At 48.6% G+C, this 15,151-nt stretch overlaps 7 protein-coding genes across 7 annotated transcripts; 6 read left to right on the top strand and 1 right to left on the bottom strand.

Annotated features, from left to right (window-relative positions):
* Window positions 1-1,477: 1,477 nt before the first annotated feature.
* Window positions 1,478-1,790, top strand: FVEG_15487 (hypothetical protein; the record flags this gene model as incomplete). The annotated part of the gene is made up of 3 exons (XM_018904615.1): window positions 1,478-1,573; window positions 1,640-1,687; window positions 1,755-1,790. 3 exons carry the CDS (start codon window positions 1,478-1,480, stop codon window positions 1,788-1,790), a joined length of 180 nt encoding a protein of 59 aa, XP_018748931.1.
* A 438-nt stretch (window positions 1,791-2,228) lies between these two features.
* FVEG_15486 (hypothetical protein) lies at window positions 2,229-4,116 on the top strand (the record flags this gene model as incomplete). The annotated part of the gene is made up of 4 exons (XM_018904614.1): window positions 2,229-2,557; window positions 2,604-3,654; window positions 3,701-3,874; window positions 3,925-4,116. 4 exons carry the CDS (start codon window positions 2,229-2,231, stop codon window positions 4,114-4,116), a joined length of 1,746 nt encoding a protein of 581 aa, XP_018748930.1.
* Window positions 4,117-4,869: 753 nt separating this feature from the next.
* On the top strand, window positions 4,870-7,955 carry FVEG_04481 (serine/threonine protein kinase; the record flags this gene model as incomplete). Its single annotated transcript, XM_018892264.1, has 5 exons — window positions 4,870-5,436; window positions 5,482-5,804; window positions 5,849-6,018; window positions 6,069-7,650; window positions 7,696-7,955. 5 exons carry the CDS (start codon window positions 4,870-4,872, stop codon window positions 7,823-7,825), a joined length of 2,772 nt encoding a protein of 923 aa, XP_018748929.1. The 3' UTR covers window positions 7,826-7,955.
* A 1,481-nt stretch (window positions 7,956-9,436) lies between these two features.
* Window positions 9,437-10,821, top strand: FVEG_04480 (hypothetical protein). The gene is made up of 2 exons (XM_018892263.1): window positions 9,437-9,656; window positions 9,710-10,821. Exons 1-2 carry the CDS (start codon window positions 9,481-9,483, stop codon window positions 10,602-10,604), a joined length of 1,071 nt encoding a protein of 356 aa, XP_018748928.1. The 5' UTR covers window positions 9,437-9,480; the 3' UTR covers window positions 10,605-10,821.
* FVEG_04479 (hypothetical protein) lies at window positions 10,662-12,363 on the bottom strand. Its single transcript, XM_018892262.1, has 3 exons — window positions 12,115-12,363; window positions 11,635-12,065; window positions 10,662-11,590 (listed from the first exon to the last, which is right to left on the bottom strand). The coding sequence occupies exons 1-3, from the start codon at window positions 12,175-12,177 to the stop codon at window positions 10,855-10,857; spliced, it is 1,230 nt and encodes a 409-aa protein (XP_018748927.1). The 5' UTR covers window positions 12,178-12,363; the 3' UTR covers window positions 10,662-10,854.
* A 294-nt stretch (window positions 12,364-12,657) lies between these two features.
* FVEG_04478 (preprotein translocase subunit YidC) lies at window positions 12,658-13,082 on the top strand (the record flags this gene model as incomplete). Its single annotated transcript, XM_018892261.1, has 2 exons — window positions 12,658-12,918; window positions 12,972-13,082. The coding sequence occupies 2 exons, from the start codon at window positions 12,658-12,660 to the stop codon at window positions 13,080-13,082; spliced, it is 372 nt and encodes a 123-aa protein (XP_018748926.1).
* Window positions 13,083-13,505: 423 nt separating this feature from the next.
* FVEG_04477 (preprotein translocase subunit YidC) lies at window positions 13,506-15,052 on the top strand (the record flags this gene model as incomplete). The annotated part of the gene is made up of 3 exons (XM_018892260.1): window positions 13,506-13,574; window positions 13,621-14,547; window positions 14,594-15,052. 3 exons carry the CDS (start codon window positions 13,506-13,508, stop codon window positions 15,050-15,052), a joined length of 1,455 nt encoding a protein of 484 aa, XP_018748925.1.
* Window positions 15,053-15,151: the final 99 nt, after the last annotated feature.

Genomic DNA, 15,151 nt, shown 5'->3' with positions numbered 1-15,151 from the left:
CAGCTAAAGCTTGTGTTTAAAGCAGCCTTGTAGGGCGGAATCAGACTCCAACGTTTCCCCGCCTGACGAAGCCGTTGGTGTCATCCTCGGTGACACTTGACTTGACTGGTATAGCCAGCGTCGTGTCCTTCATTTCATTCGACACTCCTGGTCGGCCGCCCTTAAAATCGAAAATCTCAGCCTGATTATGATGGGGTCCTGAGATGAAAAGTGTCCGGCAGATAGTAACCTCGGCAATAGAAACGGAGTTCGGACAGTCTTAACTCTGGACGAAGCTCTTGTTGGTTTGATCTCCTTTAGGGTCGGTGGCTTGAATTTCTGGAAGCTGATCCAAGAAAAGATTGAACGGATCATTTTGAGGGTTATGGTGATGCGAGAGTTGAACTTTCCACAAATTGAAAGCCCTGTCTACACTGCCCAAATCTCCAGCATCAATCCAAGATACTTGTTTGCGTAAGGAGACAGAGCCCGATGTCCTAAAGCTCACCAATCATCAACCCCACGTCAGCACTGCTGACGAATTCGAGTAGACAGAGTCGACATATTTTCGATCACTCCATCAGTCAAGAATGCAATAATAAGAAAAGTTGTTTTGGTCAGTGTCTTGATCAGAATCGCACAGATCTGGTGTATAACATCTGGGAATCAAGTGTTGACTGATCCACAGTTTTTGAGTCATCCTTGAAGCAGTTGCTCATAGCCGCTTTGTGATGAAACATTGACACGACATTGTTAAACACTGCTAGAGGGGACACAAAAACGTTGCAGGCCCTTCGCATCTTATGCTTCTTCCACTTCTCTGTGTCTTTCATGGTGCGGATTAAGGCTCAGTCAAACAAGATTCGCAGCAGACTGCACCTCGCTGCACGTCGATTTCGCAATCACCAACATAACCAAATTGTGAGCCATCGCCCCAAGACCAGCACACTATCAGCCTAGGGGAGGAAAGAAAACTCAGGACCTTAACCCTCAGTGATAAAAGTCTTTAGGTAAATTTAGCCTAAGCTTAGGGGACTCTTTGCTTAGTTTATTTTGACACCCTATATCAAGGTTCGGTGTTTTCGAGGTCAGCCAACAGCGTCCAACATTTCAACCCCCCTTGCTGCTTGTGCCTCTCTTGGCGCATTTTCAGCTGCAATATGGCGTACAGTGGTCACACTTCGAACCTGATAGGCAATTGATCCGAGAGCCTGATCCCCTAAGCCCGGCCCGTTGCGCTGTCCAGCGAGGATCTACCAATCGCCCTCTGATACTCCGAGCAAGCCCCGCGTTATCTTGAGCCGCAGCCATCGGTAGACCGAATATCTAGCAACCTGCCTGGCATGCCTGGCAGTCCCAATCATTTCCGAGGCAGACCATCACCAGGCGGAGAGAAAAACGCCCAAGGCGACCTTGCGCAATACAGAACTGAGAAAACAAAGGCTCCATTACCAGAATCTAACCGCATTGCGCAATCGCCAATCATTTGGTTGCCACCATGAAGCACAACTCCATTGTAGCATACAAGGTGCGGCTAGAGGATGTACGAAACCACCTTCGGGCCAAGTTCAATGACCAGACCATTGAGGTCGAGGTATGTAGTTCGGGTCACTAGGAGTGGCAGTGCTTTCGTGAACCAGAAACTGATCCACGACTGCAGCATATAGGAACCGAGTTTGTGTTCTATCTTCCAGTGACACTGACTGAAGTGGGTTGTCTTGTCGCATTTGTATATCTTGTGATGTCTCTGATCCAGCAGCTGACATCTGTAACAGGCTGAGAAAAACGAAATCTATGATCTAGCGCCATGAGCGATGCAAATGGCTATAATACATTTCTGATATATCTTTTCACAATATCGATTGTGAATCCCTACATTTTCTTCTGATTATTTACGCATATGAGCAATATTGAGTGTTCAGTTCAGGTTACATGAGGCAAGTTGTATGCGCCCTCGACTCAGCCACTTTGTATGTCAGTACCGTACCTGGCCTAATACACATTGTTTATCTCTACCATCTTCATTCACACCATCCAAATACTTCACTGCCAACTTCCTTTTGAGCACAGTCAATATCGGGCATTCTTCTTCAAATTTTTGCCGTTGCATATGATCTAGGCTGTGCGGATCTTGGATCCCTGTTCTGTGGAATTGGAATTCTCTTCATGGAAATAAAATAGCTTGGTCCCAAGTAATCTACGAATTCTTCAAGCACGAGCTCATTTATCAAATTGCCATACACTTTACCATGTCCTCCCAAAATAGTATCACTACTATGGAGCTGTCCGAACAGGAACGTTACTTCGACAGGATATGCGATGCTTCTTACAACTACCCTCAAAATGCTTCTAGCAGCAGAAGGAGTACCAGAGCCAAGCAAGCGGTAGCGACGACTTGGAATCGAGAAGCAGCTCGAATCTTTCACCCGAGGCCTGAAAATCCTCGTCTTAAGATCTTTGAAACCTGCGATTGCATGACTCCGTGCAACTGTCAATCACTCTCGGGTGATGTCAAGACTATGGAAGATCTCTTACTTCGTCTCCAGCCAAACAAGAAAACCCCAAAGATGAGATATGTGTATGTTCCCTGGTCTTTACTCTGGCACAGGACTTAACAGGTGCAGGTCTCTCCAATCCAGATCTTCCAAAGATCAAGTCAGATGCCCAATTACGATGTTCAAATATTTATGCACATACCAACAAATTCCGCCTTCGTTTCTGAGCTGCCTCTACTCTTTCCGGCGGTCGCACTCTGCTCAGGAGTGGTGTAACCTTCCTCAATTCAACGACGACAATACGTTGCTCTCGCCTGAGGACGATATCCTCCCTCTTGATCGAATGGGTCTCTCAGGGCGCGAAATTAGGTATTCGTTTGTCTTGAGATCCGTCGAGAGCTCCGCCTCTGTCCCAAACAGATCTTGGGGAATCCGACAGCTCGCGGTATATCATTCCTTTGACATCAAAAACGGGCAGTCGCTTTGGGTAACCTGCAAGGGGAACTCACTGAACGAGGAGTTGTTCCAAGAAGCGTTGGCTGAGAATAAATCTCTTCGATCAAGCGTTCTTGAATCTGTTTCACAGGCGTTTTCGTCTTCGCTTGAGATTCTCACTATGCTGATTGATTGGTGCGATGACGATTGGATATTTTACATCAACGAACTCTTTGATGGAATCAAACCACTTGTTGACAAAGCGAGAACTCCTGCCATAAAAGACGAGTCGGCCCTTACCAAAGACGTGAAAATCATAACTGGTCTGGCTGAATCTCCTTCGAAAAAGCTCTCTCATATGACAAGTCTCGAGTCTGGGACAACCCGCAGTCAAAGCAATGAAAAAGAGGATCCGTGGGGTGATCTTAACGAACGAGTTAAAAGACTCGAGAGACTTGAGGTGTTTTCTTTTGACGAGCTACAGAAACTACAACAGGGCTTGGAGACGATCCAGGAAGCGCTCCTGGTTCTCAAGTTAAACAACCAAGTCATCAGACAGATCCGCGAGCACTACCAATGTCTTATGACTCAGTATCGGCTTCCCGCTCTAAAAGAGATCAAGAATGGTTGCGAGGATTCGTTTCTTCGATATTGTCGGCACTCTCGAAATATTGAGGCCAATATAGACGCCCATCAGGCGCAGCTCAATGCGCTGCTATTGCTCGTCAAAGAGAGCAAAGAAATGGTAATTCACGTTTCAATACTGAGAGATTCAAGACTGACTTCGTTAGTATAACACCATTCTCCAATACAAAACCATTCAGATCAATAAGATCTATGCGGAGAGCGCTCACTTGTCGACTCGGAATATGGAGAATATCGCCAGCAAGACCAAGCAAGAGACGAGCTCGATGCATATCATCACTTTTGTGACTCTGATTTTCCTCCCTGGAACATTCATGGCTGTACGTCACTGTGTCCTTGGACATTTTGCAACAACTAATTTTGCTGGCAGTCTTTCTTTCAGAGCGGTATCCTTGAATGGCCTCAAGTGGGCGCAAAGGCGCCATGGAGACTGAACAAGGAGATTTTCTCTCTATTTTTTGGTCTTTCCGCTACTATCACGATCGTCACCATTGCTATTTGGATGATCATTCTTTTCATGCTGCGCAGGCCGCAAAGCGAAAGAGTCAAACAAGCATCTTAGAGGAACACAGCACAACCTATGATGTCAATTTCATGTCTTTTTCTACCATTTATTCCTATCTATACTTTTTATAGACAATAGATTTCAGCACGAGTCATGAGCTCGTGAACAAGATCTATCTCAACAATTATTGCACAAAGCAGGATATGCCTAATGATGTTGATTCATGTCCGTGTGGGATTATTTGTTAGGCTGCAGCCTGGTTCCCCGCGCCGATGGGCATGTCACACCATCTCCTGTACTCTCACCCTCTTGTGAGACTCTGCCATCTGGTCTCGAACAAACCTCCCCATGATAAACTTTATCCACCATGTTCCATCTCAGCCACTTTCAAGGTACAGGTCTTCGGTTCAGAGATCCAAATCATACGAGAAGGCAGACAACGGGTGGCTTTGCTTTTCAAGGCATCCCCGACACAGCCTACTTGGCCAGATAGTGGTGGGCATGATACAATGTTGCAGAGGAGAGCCTTGCTGCATATGCGCACCCTTCCTAACCAATCTGGAAAGACGATGACCCGAATTGGAAAGAATTGGAAAAGGCATTGTTGGAGAAGATCGTACATGCCTTTTATGCGAACCACTTTCCCGCGACCTTAAATAATTTATCAGAAAAGACCTCCACCACTTTTACCATCCATCACCACCACCAGATTCCCCTCTTCTGCATATCTAAATTGTACAGAATTGAACCAGAAAGATTGCTGTTTTCTTTGTCGCATCGGACTCTCGTGGTCCTCCTTGAGTATTTACCATGTCCAATCCCCGGAAACGACCGCGTGACGAGCGCAATGAGGAGTTCATACGATATGTGCGGCAGGTATCGCAACCGGGCCTGGACGGAAACGGCGTTGTTACTATGTTCATGAGCCCTGCAGTTACGGCCAGATGGTGGAAGAAAAGTGGCCAGCGAAGATTATCTCGAGCGATCGATCGCAACATCCACGCTCTTCCTACGACGATTGAGAATGGCTACTTGAACATCTTCTCCATTCTGGTGTACATCAGCAGGACATACCTCATCAACAACTTCACCTCCAATGGTTACCAGGACCTGCAACTGCCCTTACTCAATCCGCGATATTTCGGCGATGATCCTGCACTTGTCGACGACATGAAGGAGTTTTGCGATAACCAATGGATGTTCTGTCCTCTAATATTCTCGCGACATACCCCCATGGATAAGCGATACATCGATGCTCGGCAAATATTACCTATCAAACCGACTTTCACGATAACAACTGATTCGAACTACTCCAAGTCAATTATTAGAGTTGTGACCTTGTACCCTGAATGCTTCGATCACGAATGGAGTCCGACGGTGAGTTGCCTCCTCCGCATCTCCCACACCAACTAACTTGAGCAGGGTACCGTTGTCTTTAAAGAGTACCGCACACGCGAGAGAGAAACTTTGCGAGATGCATGGACCAAGGAATACAACGCATTCGCCGCGATCGAGTCTTGCGATTACATTGTTAAATATCTTGGTTCATTTGAGCAGAACAATCGCTGTTTCATGATCTTGGAGCATGCGACTGAAGGTAGCCTTCTCGAATTGTTCAAGCGCAACGAAAGACCAATCACTGAAGAAGAACGGCGGTATTTCTTATATGGCTTGATGGGTCTTACCAAAGCCATCGACAAGATACAAAACCTTGGAGGCGGCCCTAGGAATCAACGAACAGGGTTGTACGTGACACTCCCAATTTTCTTGATCGTTACTAATGTCGTAGTGCTCATCGTGATATCAAGCCTGCCAACATCTTGGTATTCCCTGGTCAAGATGGGCGGTACTCGTGTGGCTTCCGAATGAAGCTTGCTGATTTCGACACTGCGACACCTGATCGACCAATAGATGAGGATGAATCCAGTCTCCAAGATAATGACGGAAACAGGACATATTGTAACTACTCTCCTCTCACAGTATTAGATTGCGTTAACAAGTTACGACAGGCTCTCCCGAAGCAACCAGGCTCTACAGGGACCAGGAGAAGGGTTTCATGCAGGTTCCAGTTGCCTCCGATGTCTGGTCTCTTGGTTGTGTCATCAGCGAAGCAATTGTCTGGGTTGCTGGCGGGACGGCTGCCCTTGATGAAGCTGCCAGCGATCGCAGAATGGAGATACTGACACATTGGCCACTTCTTGCCGATGGCAGCTTTGGCGAATGTTTCCACAACAGTTCCACAGCGCTTACTTGTATTGGGAAATCACATGCAGCTGCGCTCGATGCGCTACAAGGTCCCATTTTCCTCTCACGGAATGTGTGCAGACTTGTCGAGCATCGGATGCTGGTACCATATCGAGACAGGCAACCCCCCATGTCTATCTGGAAAACCTTTGAGACAAATTACCAGGAAATCTTTGACCCTATTCCTCCTTTAGGTCGTCATAGCCCGCCTCTCTTATCTCATCCCGAGTTCCACAACACTCCGATACTCACTCAGTCACCAACCGAGCCTTTGTTTCAGCCAGGCCGATCTCCTCACCAGCGGCCGCCCTCCCATTCAGGACCTTCGCACCAGATCAGTATGGCCTTGGATCGCCCCGATATACACCAGCGAGACCCCCTTGGTATCAATACTCGAATGGTTTCGAATAACGGAACCCCAATCGATCGCCACATATCAGCTCAATGGAGCCGCAATGGATTCCAGGCTATATCTGAGCTGGAAGGCAAATCTTCCCCTGTGTCAGCGGTATCTACCAAGGAGTTTAATCTTGGAGACACGCTGGGGTCTCCAACACATCCTAGCATCTCATTTCCTGCTCAAGATAATCATTACCATTCGATCCCCGACGCCAACAGCCCTGCCAAGACATCTGTCAACATTAACAGACTCACTCCACAGAAACAGAATGAAATGGGTATGTATGGGTACCTCACTGTCGACGACGTTGTCAGTCATCGCAAGAAGAATGGTAAAAGGGAGTCATTGGAGGGCTACGAAAAGCACTGCAATCGGATGGGAAATCGGCGGTATCTCTTTATAATAGACGATTCTGAGACGATGCGTGATAGGGAGCGCGAGGTACTTAAAGTGTTGGAGGTTTTGGTATGGCTCGTCTGGAAGATCGATCAATCTGGTCCAGAAATCCGCTTCACTTCGAAACCAGACAAGAAATTCCCGATAGAACGCCGACCTCGGGTTCTTCTCAAGATGGAGTTGATGAGAAACGCTCTGGACAAGTTCATCAACCCCGTACGGCACTGGCTCAGTGGTAACGACGCTGAAACCCTCTGCAATATGAAGCACTCATTCAATCAGATATTTTCAGATGCTAACATGGTCGATCCCAAACGTCCAACGAGCGTTATTATCTTGACAGATGGTATATGGGAGAAAGGTGATTCACGTGAAGAGAAAGGTGTCGAGGCCTGTATAACGAAGATTATCAAGCGAATGGAAGATAAGGGCATTGGTGACACCGCTTTCACCTTTCAATTTGTGAGCTTTGGTAATGATCCAGTTGGTCTTGGCCGGCTGAAATATCTGGACGACGATGCCCTCTACGGAGGGGATGAGGATAACCGGACGTAAGTGCTTGTCAGGGTGTGAAAGATCGAGGCTGACTTTGACAGTGATATTGTGGACCATAAGAGTTCTGAATCGAATGTCTGGGCAATACTCACGGGGTCGGTGAGTCCAGGTAACGATAAGATCTCGGCGAGTCCATCAATTGAGAGGCCGTCGTATTCTCAGGGAGAATGAGCGATGATTTATCTATATTTGATGCGGGTTTTGGGGATACTGGAGTTATATGATGAACATTTACATGGCGGCATTTAGATTTGGTTTATATAAATACCCATATACTGTACTTCACTCTTGGAATATAGGATCTATTATTGAACTTGTTTTATGTTTAACGCTGGGATGATAGACGAAACAAGCTATACTTGTACAGTTCTAGCGCATTCTCATGTTTCCCTTCCTGGCTCTTAGGCAGTCTGGGATTGGATGGTGTCGTTAGTTCAGTGGCTTCGCTTGGTTGGCGGAGTGTTGCCCTATACCATAGGTGATCAACACTTTGGCGAAGGGACTGCATGTGAATAATGGTTCAAGAGAGTGGCAAGAAGGTAAAACTAGTCACTGGTATCTAATTCTTGTCTTGAAAATACTTTGGGACGCTGTGTGGTTTTTGCTGATGTTTCCTTACATCCCACGATTGAGGGATCCTACTAGAAATTTAGTCTGCCGAAGAGAACATGACCGAAAGTTCAAGTTGATGCCAGGTATCAGCCGAGGGACAGTTCTAGATTGAATAGAGAACTATCCAGTGAAAATATCTCAGAAAGTTTACCTACAGGATTCTCTGGTAATATTAGACAAGCTGGCGAGTAAACCTGCCTCAGCTAGACATAGCCTCAATGACTTTCACATATCCCCACTGTGTCAAAGGATGAACCAAAAAGTAACATTGGAGCGGCTGTGCAGTAAACTAACGAAGAGCTTTAAGCGGCTCATTTAGGGTTTCCATTTATGAATATTACTTGAAATGGATACAATTCGTCTCGTAGCGACAGAAGTACCTAGTATTGGCATGAGCTGTCCCCTTGATAGTTTCGCCAAGGACATAGCATAAGACTTCCTACTCAATTGACGGTAAATGGTCTCAGGAGTGTAACGTAGAACGGGGGGTTGTATCAGATGAAATGCTGAACTCGCCCGGCTGTTATGCTACAATAAGGCCTCGGTGCTTCAAGGGGCTTTTCGGCGGCCCGGTCTTGGTCAATGAGGATGCGGTCGTACAGACGGTCATGGGTTTTTCTCTTTCTCTTGACTTTGTATCAGCCATTATTTGAAATATTGTATTCTCAGTAAGGTGTCAAACCGTTCAGTGCTACATAAAAATGAAACTGACTTACCCATCTGCACCTGGCTTCACTAACAGTTTGTTTATGTGGCATTGACCAAGTGCTATAGCCCTAAACAGTCATGTAAACTGCAGTTTATAGTATTGAAATCATAAAACATTGTTGATCAAGCTCTATCCATGCTTTTCTACAATATGTCCGATGTTGGCTAACGCGGAATACAGCAGATGGACAGAGCTCGTTCTATGGACACAGTATCCCGAAGCTCTCGCCGAGCCTCACAGAAACTCAATCCATAGAACAAATCTCAGTTTACTCAAAACTCATGTAAGAATACAATTAAGACTTCAGCTGGCCAAAAGAATCACAGCAGTTGGAAGACCAGCCAAGACGTTTCATCCCCTGATCATATCCGGGGACGGGCGCTAACCCCCAAAAGACCCAAGCGCCAAAAGCTAAGGCAAGCTACCTTTCATCACGTCCCCTCCACTCCAACTTTCCAACCCTCCATCATCACCATCACCAACACCAATCCCAAACCCTCACATCATGGCCTCCTACATCGACACCTCCCTCGCCGAGGCCCAGCCCGCCCCCGAACTCCTCGGCGAAGTCAAGAAGCCCAAGAAGAAAAAGGTCCTGCTCATGGGAAAGTCCGGCTCCGGCAAGTCAAGCATGAGGAGTATTATCTTTAGCAACTACATTGCCCGCGATACACGAAGATTGTAGGTTTTCCCCTCTACCTCACTCTGTCTTAGGGTTAAAGCTGATTATGTAGGGGCGCAACTATCGATATCGATCTTTCGCACGTCAAGTTCCTCGGAAACCTCACCCTCAACCTCTGGGACTGCGGTGGTCAAGAGGCCTTTATGGAGAACTATCTCTCCCAGCAGCGCGTGCATGTCTTTTCCAACGTCGGCGTGCTGATTTACGTCTTCGACATTGAATCCCGCGACGTCGACCGTGATCTCGCAACCTACGTCTCCATCCTCTCTGCTCTACTTCAATACTCGCCCGCCGCAAAGATTTATATCCTCATTCACAAGATGGATCTCGTCGTCCCTACGGCACGTGAGTCCGTTTACGACGAGCGCATTCGTGTTGTGCGACAAAAGACGTTTGAGTATGCGAATTCAGTCGGTATTTCTACGTCGTCGATTGAGCTCACGCCTTTTGCGACGTCGATTTGGGATCAGAGCTTGTATAAAGCTTGGGCGTCGATTATCCACGACCTCGTGCCTAACCTCTCAGTCATTGAGCGAAATCTCGCAAACCTAGGTCTCGCCATCGAAGCTGAAGAGTTACTACTATTCGAGCGCACATCATTCCTCGCCGTATCATCCTGGACATCATCTGAAGGACAACGAAACCCAACTGAGGATCGACTAGAGCGCATGTCCAACATCATGAAGCATTTCAAGCAGAGTATTTCCCGCTTCACCGGTACGCCGCGCAACGCCGAGCAGTTCATCCGCATGGAGCACAAGGCCGGCAATCGATTCAGTCTGTTTATTCTCAAGTTCACGACAAACACGTATCTCATGGTTGTTCTCCCACCTGGAGAAGCTCGGTTCAACGCTGCTATGCTCAATTGTCAGATCGCTATTGAGCACTTCAGATTTCTGGATGGCCCCGCAACACCAGCTCCCAACACCGCCACTGCTGCCGCCTAAACTGACACGACCACATAGATCGGAGTTATCACGGCGTATGGCTTGTTATTCGGCGTTAGGTGTTGAGATACCACTCTAGGTGATATTTTGAGTATCAATTACATATATGCATACATGGCTCAGTTACAATTCATTGCGCGTTTCGCATTTTAGCTATCTGTGATTCTATCCATGACCTCTATAAGTCAATGCTAGCATCTGCATATGTTGACCAGTCCGTAAATCAACCTCAACGCCGATTTTTCCATTTCTAAGTCCACTTGACAACGGCGGTACCTCCCTTCTTGAATTCGGGCATCTCGCCGAGAACCATGCTGCGGTCGGTATGATCCTTGTTGGGGAATGTTGTGGAAAGAACCCACGATCGAGTTCGAGTGTCTGGCGACGCTCCCTGTACGAAACCGTAGACATCGTCGATCGTGTGGGTCGTGTTAAACCGAGCAGGTAGACGTGTGCCATCGGGCATCTGAATTCGAATCATGATTGTAGGCTGCGCATCATCGACGATTGGAGCATTGGATGACGAGGGAGCGGCGGAAGAAGCAGCAGGGGCGGGAGAAGAGCTTGAGCCCTCAACACCAGGGACGACAGCCCCAAGTCGCTGACCAGAACCACCGAAAGGTCTGTACTTCTTGGGCTGTGGCTGGTATGGTGTGTCGTGCTGGTGAAGCTTGACATCGATGGGCTGGTCATGCTGCACATTCATGAGATGAAGGGGTGCGCGACCGGCTCGGATCAGGGCGAGGTCAGCCTGGTTTGCGGGATCGTCAAATCGGCGAAGGTCACCATCATCGATACTGAAGCCATCTTGCCAGATGTGAAGAACTCGTTCTTGAGGTTCTGCGTTTGAAGAGCGAGATGGGCCGAGGGGATCAGGAATGCTGCGGCTCTCGACACCGTCTCCGCCAAGTGTCTGTCCAGTTCCTCGGAAGCGACTGGGCTCAGAAGGGCCAGCCTCGTTCTCGGCTTCGGGGCGTTGAGCGTTGCTAATCTGTCAGCTAAATTCACCTTCAAATGCTCAGAGACTTACGCTCGGGCCTTGGCGAGAATGTCGCTGATGATCTTCTTGGGACCGCCCTCCTGGTGCGGATCTTGAACAGCCAATCCAGACTTCTCACCACCGGCAAACAAGTTTCCTCGTCCATCATCGTCTTCGCCGTCGAAGTCATCATCATCGTCATCACCGTGATCGTGTTGGTGGGATGAGCTACCGAGAGATCCTAGAGTAGCAATCCCCCTCTTTCTCTGTTGTGATGCGGCAGGTTTGCGGGCAGGTTGGCTGCTGCGGGCAGCTTCTGGAGCTGGTCGACCGTCGAGGGTCCGAGGCCCGGTGTAATTGTCTGGGGCGGCAGCGGCAGGGGGAGCTGTGGATGTGTCGCGGTTGTCATCTTCGGCGTCACGGAACCAAGCATTGCTGGCCTCGGCGAGATCCCAGTTGTGGGCTTCGAGATACTGTCTGGCCTTGAGCGCGTTAGCTGGAGTATTCAGTGTTAGTAAGAGAGATGCGAACCTCTTCAGGGCTTGCGCCGCTCAGGCCTGCAAACTCCACGATCTGGGCTTCGTGGTCTGCCATGTTGACGGTTGAAGGCGGGGTAGTAGAAATGTGTATAGATCAAGTTTTCAGAAGTCGTAGATTTATGAGGAGTGTCGATAAATTTGGACGTGATTGAGCTTAGATAAAAAGACACGTGAATCTCAAAGTGTGCTTGTTGAAGAATGAAGGTTCCAGCAACAGGCAGGCAGGCAGGCAGCTTGCTCGTCACCTGTACCTAAGCAGAGGAACCTAGCTCTGGGTTGGTGGCGGTGGGCTCCTTCACCCCACCTTCCTCCACTGGGCCATGACACAAGGCGGGACCCACTCACCACTTCAAGTCCCTGGTCTACAGCCTTACGTAAGGATCTGGGGGAATCAAGCGCGACGGTCGAGAAGCCGAGATCGTCAACAACCTCTTCTTCAGAAGCTAGCTCAAGCCGACAACGACCAACAATCGAGCTTCAGCCCATTTTCTCCTATAGTGTTATCCGAGCGAGCGCTCACATCTCGAAGCCTGCCATGTCCGACGAACACAGCCACCTCGCCGAGTCCGGCGTCACATTGCACTCCGACAGCGAACTATACTCTGCAGGCGATGATCTCTCTTCACCTCCCTCGTCAAACTCTCCCGTTATCCTCTATAAGCCCCCTACAGTGTGGTCTTTGATACGGGGAGCTGCTATCAACCTCCTTCTACCCTTTGTTAACGGCATGATGCTTGGATTTGGAGAACTCTTCGCTCATGAGGCTGCTTTTAGGCTGGGATGGGGAGGTACAAAGGTATGCCATACCATGCAGTCCTCAAAACTATCAACCCTTACTCATAAATCCAGGTCTTCCCCCTCTCACGAAGAAGAGTTCACCCTATCGGACCTGGTATCGAGCTTCGAGAAAAGTCATATGCTCCTCGCCCTTCGCTGGACGATTTTGCAAGCCTGGAGTAAACTGTCGGAACCCCTTCACCTTACGGATTCTTACCCATCACACCCAAGACACACTCATCGCTATGAAATATCTACGAAAAGAGCAAGGACGGATGAATGCATATCATGTTAAATAATTTGAGATTATATATTAGACAGGAACATGGATTGTGGCGTTTCGTTGCAACGGTGGTTCAAAATGTAGAAAATCACTCATTCGAACGCAAGCAACGTCAATGACAACCACTCGACTCAATCTCTCAACTCTAATTACTCCCAATCGACAGGCCGAGGCCTAATGACAAGGTGATTCGGAGATCATCGGCGGCGGACTATCGCGAACCCGACATTTACCCGCCGGTCCCGGAAAACCAAACCTCCAAAAAATTCCCAGCAACATCGCGCAACTTGTTGTCCGACCCATCCCACTTCATCACCGCCGCAATGCTTCCCAGCCGAGGAATTGTGCGCTCTTTGCCTTCGGGCGCTTTCCAGAGGCCATGTGGTCCTTCTGTGCGTTTATCTCTGACCAATTATTAGACTACACTGACAATTGTAGATGTCGAGGACCCTGGGTAGAAAGTTCGATGCTCGACAGTTCGGCACGGTGATGAAGAGCGCTCGCACACCTCTTACGTCTGGGACAAGAGTCGGTGTCAGGAACATTTCTGCGCCTGTTGTTTTGGGGGGGGTTGCTTCGTCAAGGCAGCTCTCACTATGGGGTTATAACATCTATGGAGAGAAGAAGACAGAAGAGCCCGTTGTTGAAGCCGCCACAACGCCAGAAGCTCCCACTCCTCCCGAGACTATCGATCCTACACCCATTAACGAAGCTCCTACTCCTGCCGCCGACAAGCTCGCAGATGTGACACAGTCTGCTGAACCTTCTTCCGTTCTGCCCTCCGAATTCGACCTCGAAAGCATTGCCGACCTCGCCAACCCCAGCATCCTCACCATGCCCGAGAACATTGGTTTCCTGAAGGAGATTGGCCTCGATTACGGTTGGGGTCCTACATCCGTCATGCAATGGGTTCTCGAGCACGTTCATGTCTATACCGGTCTGGGATGGGGTGGCTCAATTGTCGCAACAGCCCTCTTATTACGTGTCATCATGATCTACCCTCAACTTCGTAGTGTCAAGTTCAGCGCTGCTACGGCCAAGATGAAGGCGGATCCTCGTTCTCAGGAAAGTCTGGAACTATTGAAGAAGGGCTACCAAACAGGTGACCGGGAGATGATTCAAAAGGGACAGTTTATCGGCAACATGGTTCGAAAGGAATACGGCACCGAGATCAAGAACATGTTCTGGGCTTTTGTCCAGATTCCTTTCAGTTTCGGTCTGTTCCGAGTCATCAACGGCATGATTCACATCCCAGTTCCTTCTATGGAGGACGCTGGCTGGGCATGGTTCGCCGACCTTACGGTTGCCGATCCCTTTTACACCCTCCCTATTGCTGGTACCGTTCTCTTGGTCGGCACCCTGAAGGTAAGATTCCCTACCTCTATATGAGATTCTATCTAACATCAATTAGCTCAACTCTAAATACACACCTCCTGAGCAAAAGGCCATGATGCAGAACATGGTCTACGTCATGAGTGCAGTCACTCTAATCGCTACAAGCTTCCTCGGCGCTGGCGTCAACCTCATGATGGTTACCACCGGAGCTGCCACATGCGTCACAGCCGCCATCCTCAACAACGAGTCCGTTCGTCGCGCCCTCGACCTTCCCATCCCCAAGATCGTGGAGCCCGTCTACAAGCCTCCCCGCGTCACCCAGGCCAAGGGTTTCGAGGGCATTCGTGAGCGTCTCACCGACAACCTCGACAACATGAAGAAGAGCGTCTCCGACTCAGTCGGAAACATGACGAATCAGTACAGCGGTACTGCCGAGGAGCGAGCTGAGAAGGCGAGAAAGGAGCAGATTCAGAAGCTTGAGAGCATGCGACGAAAGTTGGAGCGTGATGAGTTTGAGAAGAAGTACAAGCGATGAGCAAGTTGTATCACAAATAACTGTAAAATAAGGATAAATCTTGTACACTGTTTCAACTGGATCAGGCATTGTATAATAGGCATTGGAGGGGCGACATGA

Source organism: Fusarium verticillioides, chromosome 4 (genome assembly GCF_000149555.1).
Source record: "Fusarium verticillioides 7600 chromosome 4, whole genome shotgun sequence".
NCBI lineage: Eukaryota > Fungi > Ascomycota > Sordariomycetes > Hypocreales > Nectriaceae > Fusarium > Fusarium verticillioides.
This window is presented reverse-complemented; position numbering and strand designations above follow the sequence as displayed.

Excerpts from the sequence above, each read along its gene's own strand:
- FVEG_04479 (XM_018892262.1), bottom strand. The coding sequence starts at position 12,177 with ATGGCAGACCACGAAGCCCAGATCGTGGAGTTTGCAGGCCTGAGCGGC. Across the intron at positions 12,066-12,114 it reads GCGGCGCAAGCCCTGAAGAG|GCCAGACAGTATCTCGAAGC; the intron begins GTTCGCATCTCT and ends AACGCGCTCAAG. Across the intron at positions 11,591-11,634 it reads ATTCTCGCCAAGGCCCGAGC|CAACGCTCAACGCCCCGAAG; the intron begins GTAAGTCTCTGA and ends CTGACAGATTAG.
- FVEG_04480 (XM_018892263.1), top strand. The coding sequence starts at position 9,481 with ATGGCCTCCTACATCGACACCTCCCTCGCCGAGGCCCAGCCCGCCCCC. Across the intron at positions 9,657-9,709 it reads GCCCGCGATACACGAAGATT|GGGCGCAACTATCGATATCG; the intron begins GTAGGTTTTCCC and ends CTGATTATGTAG.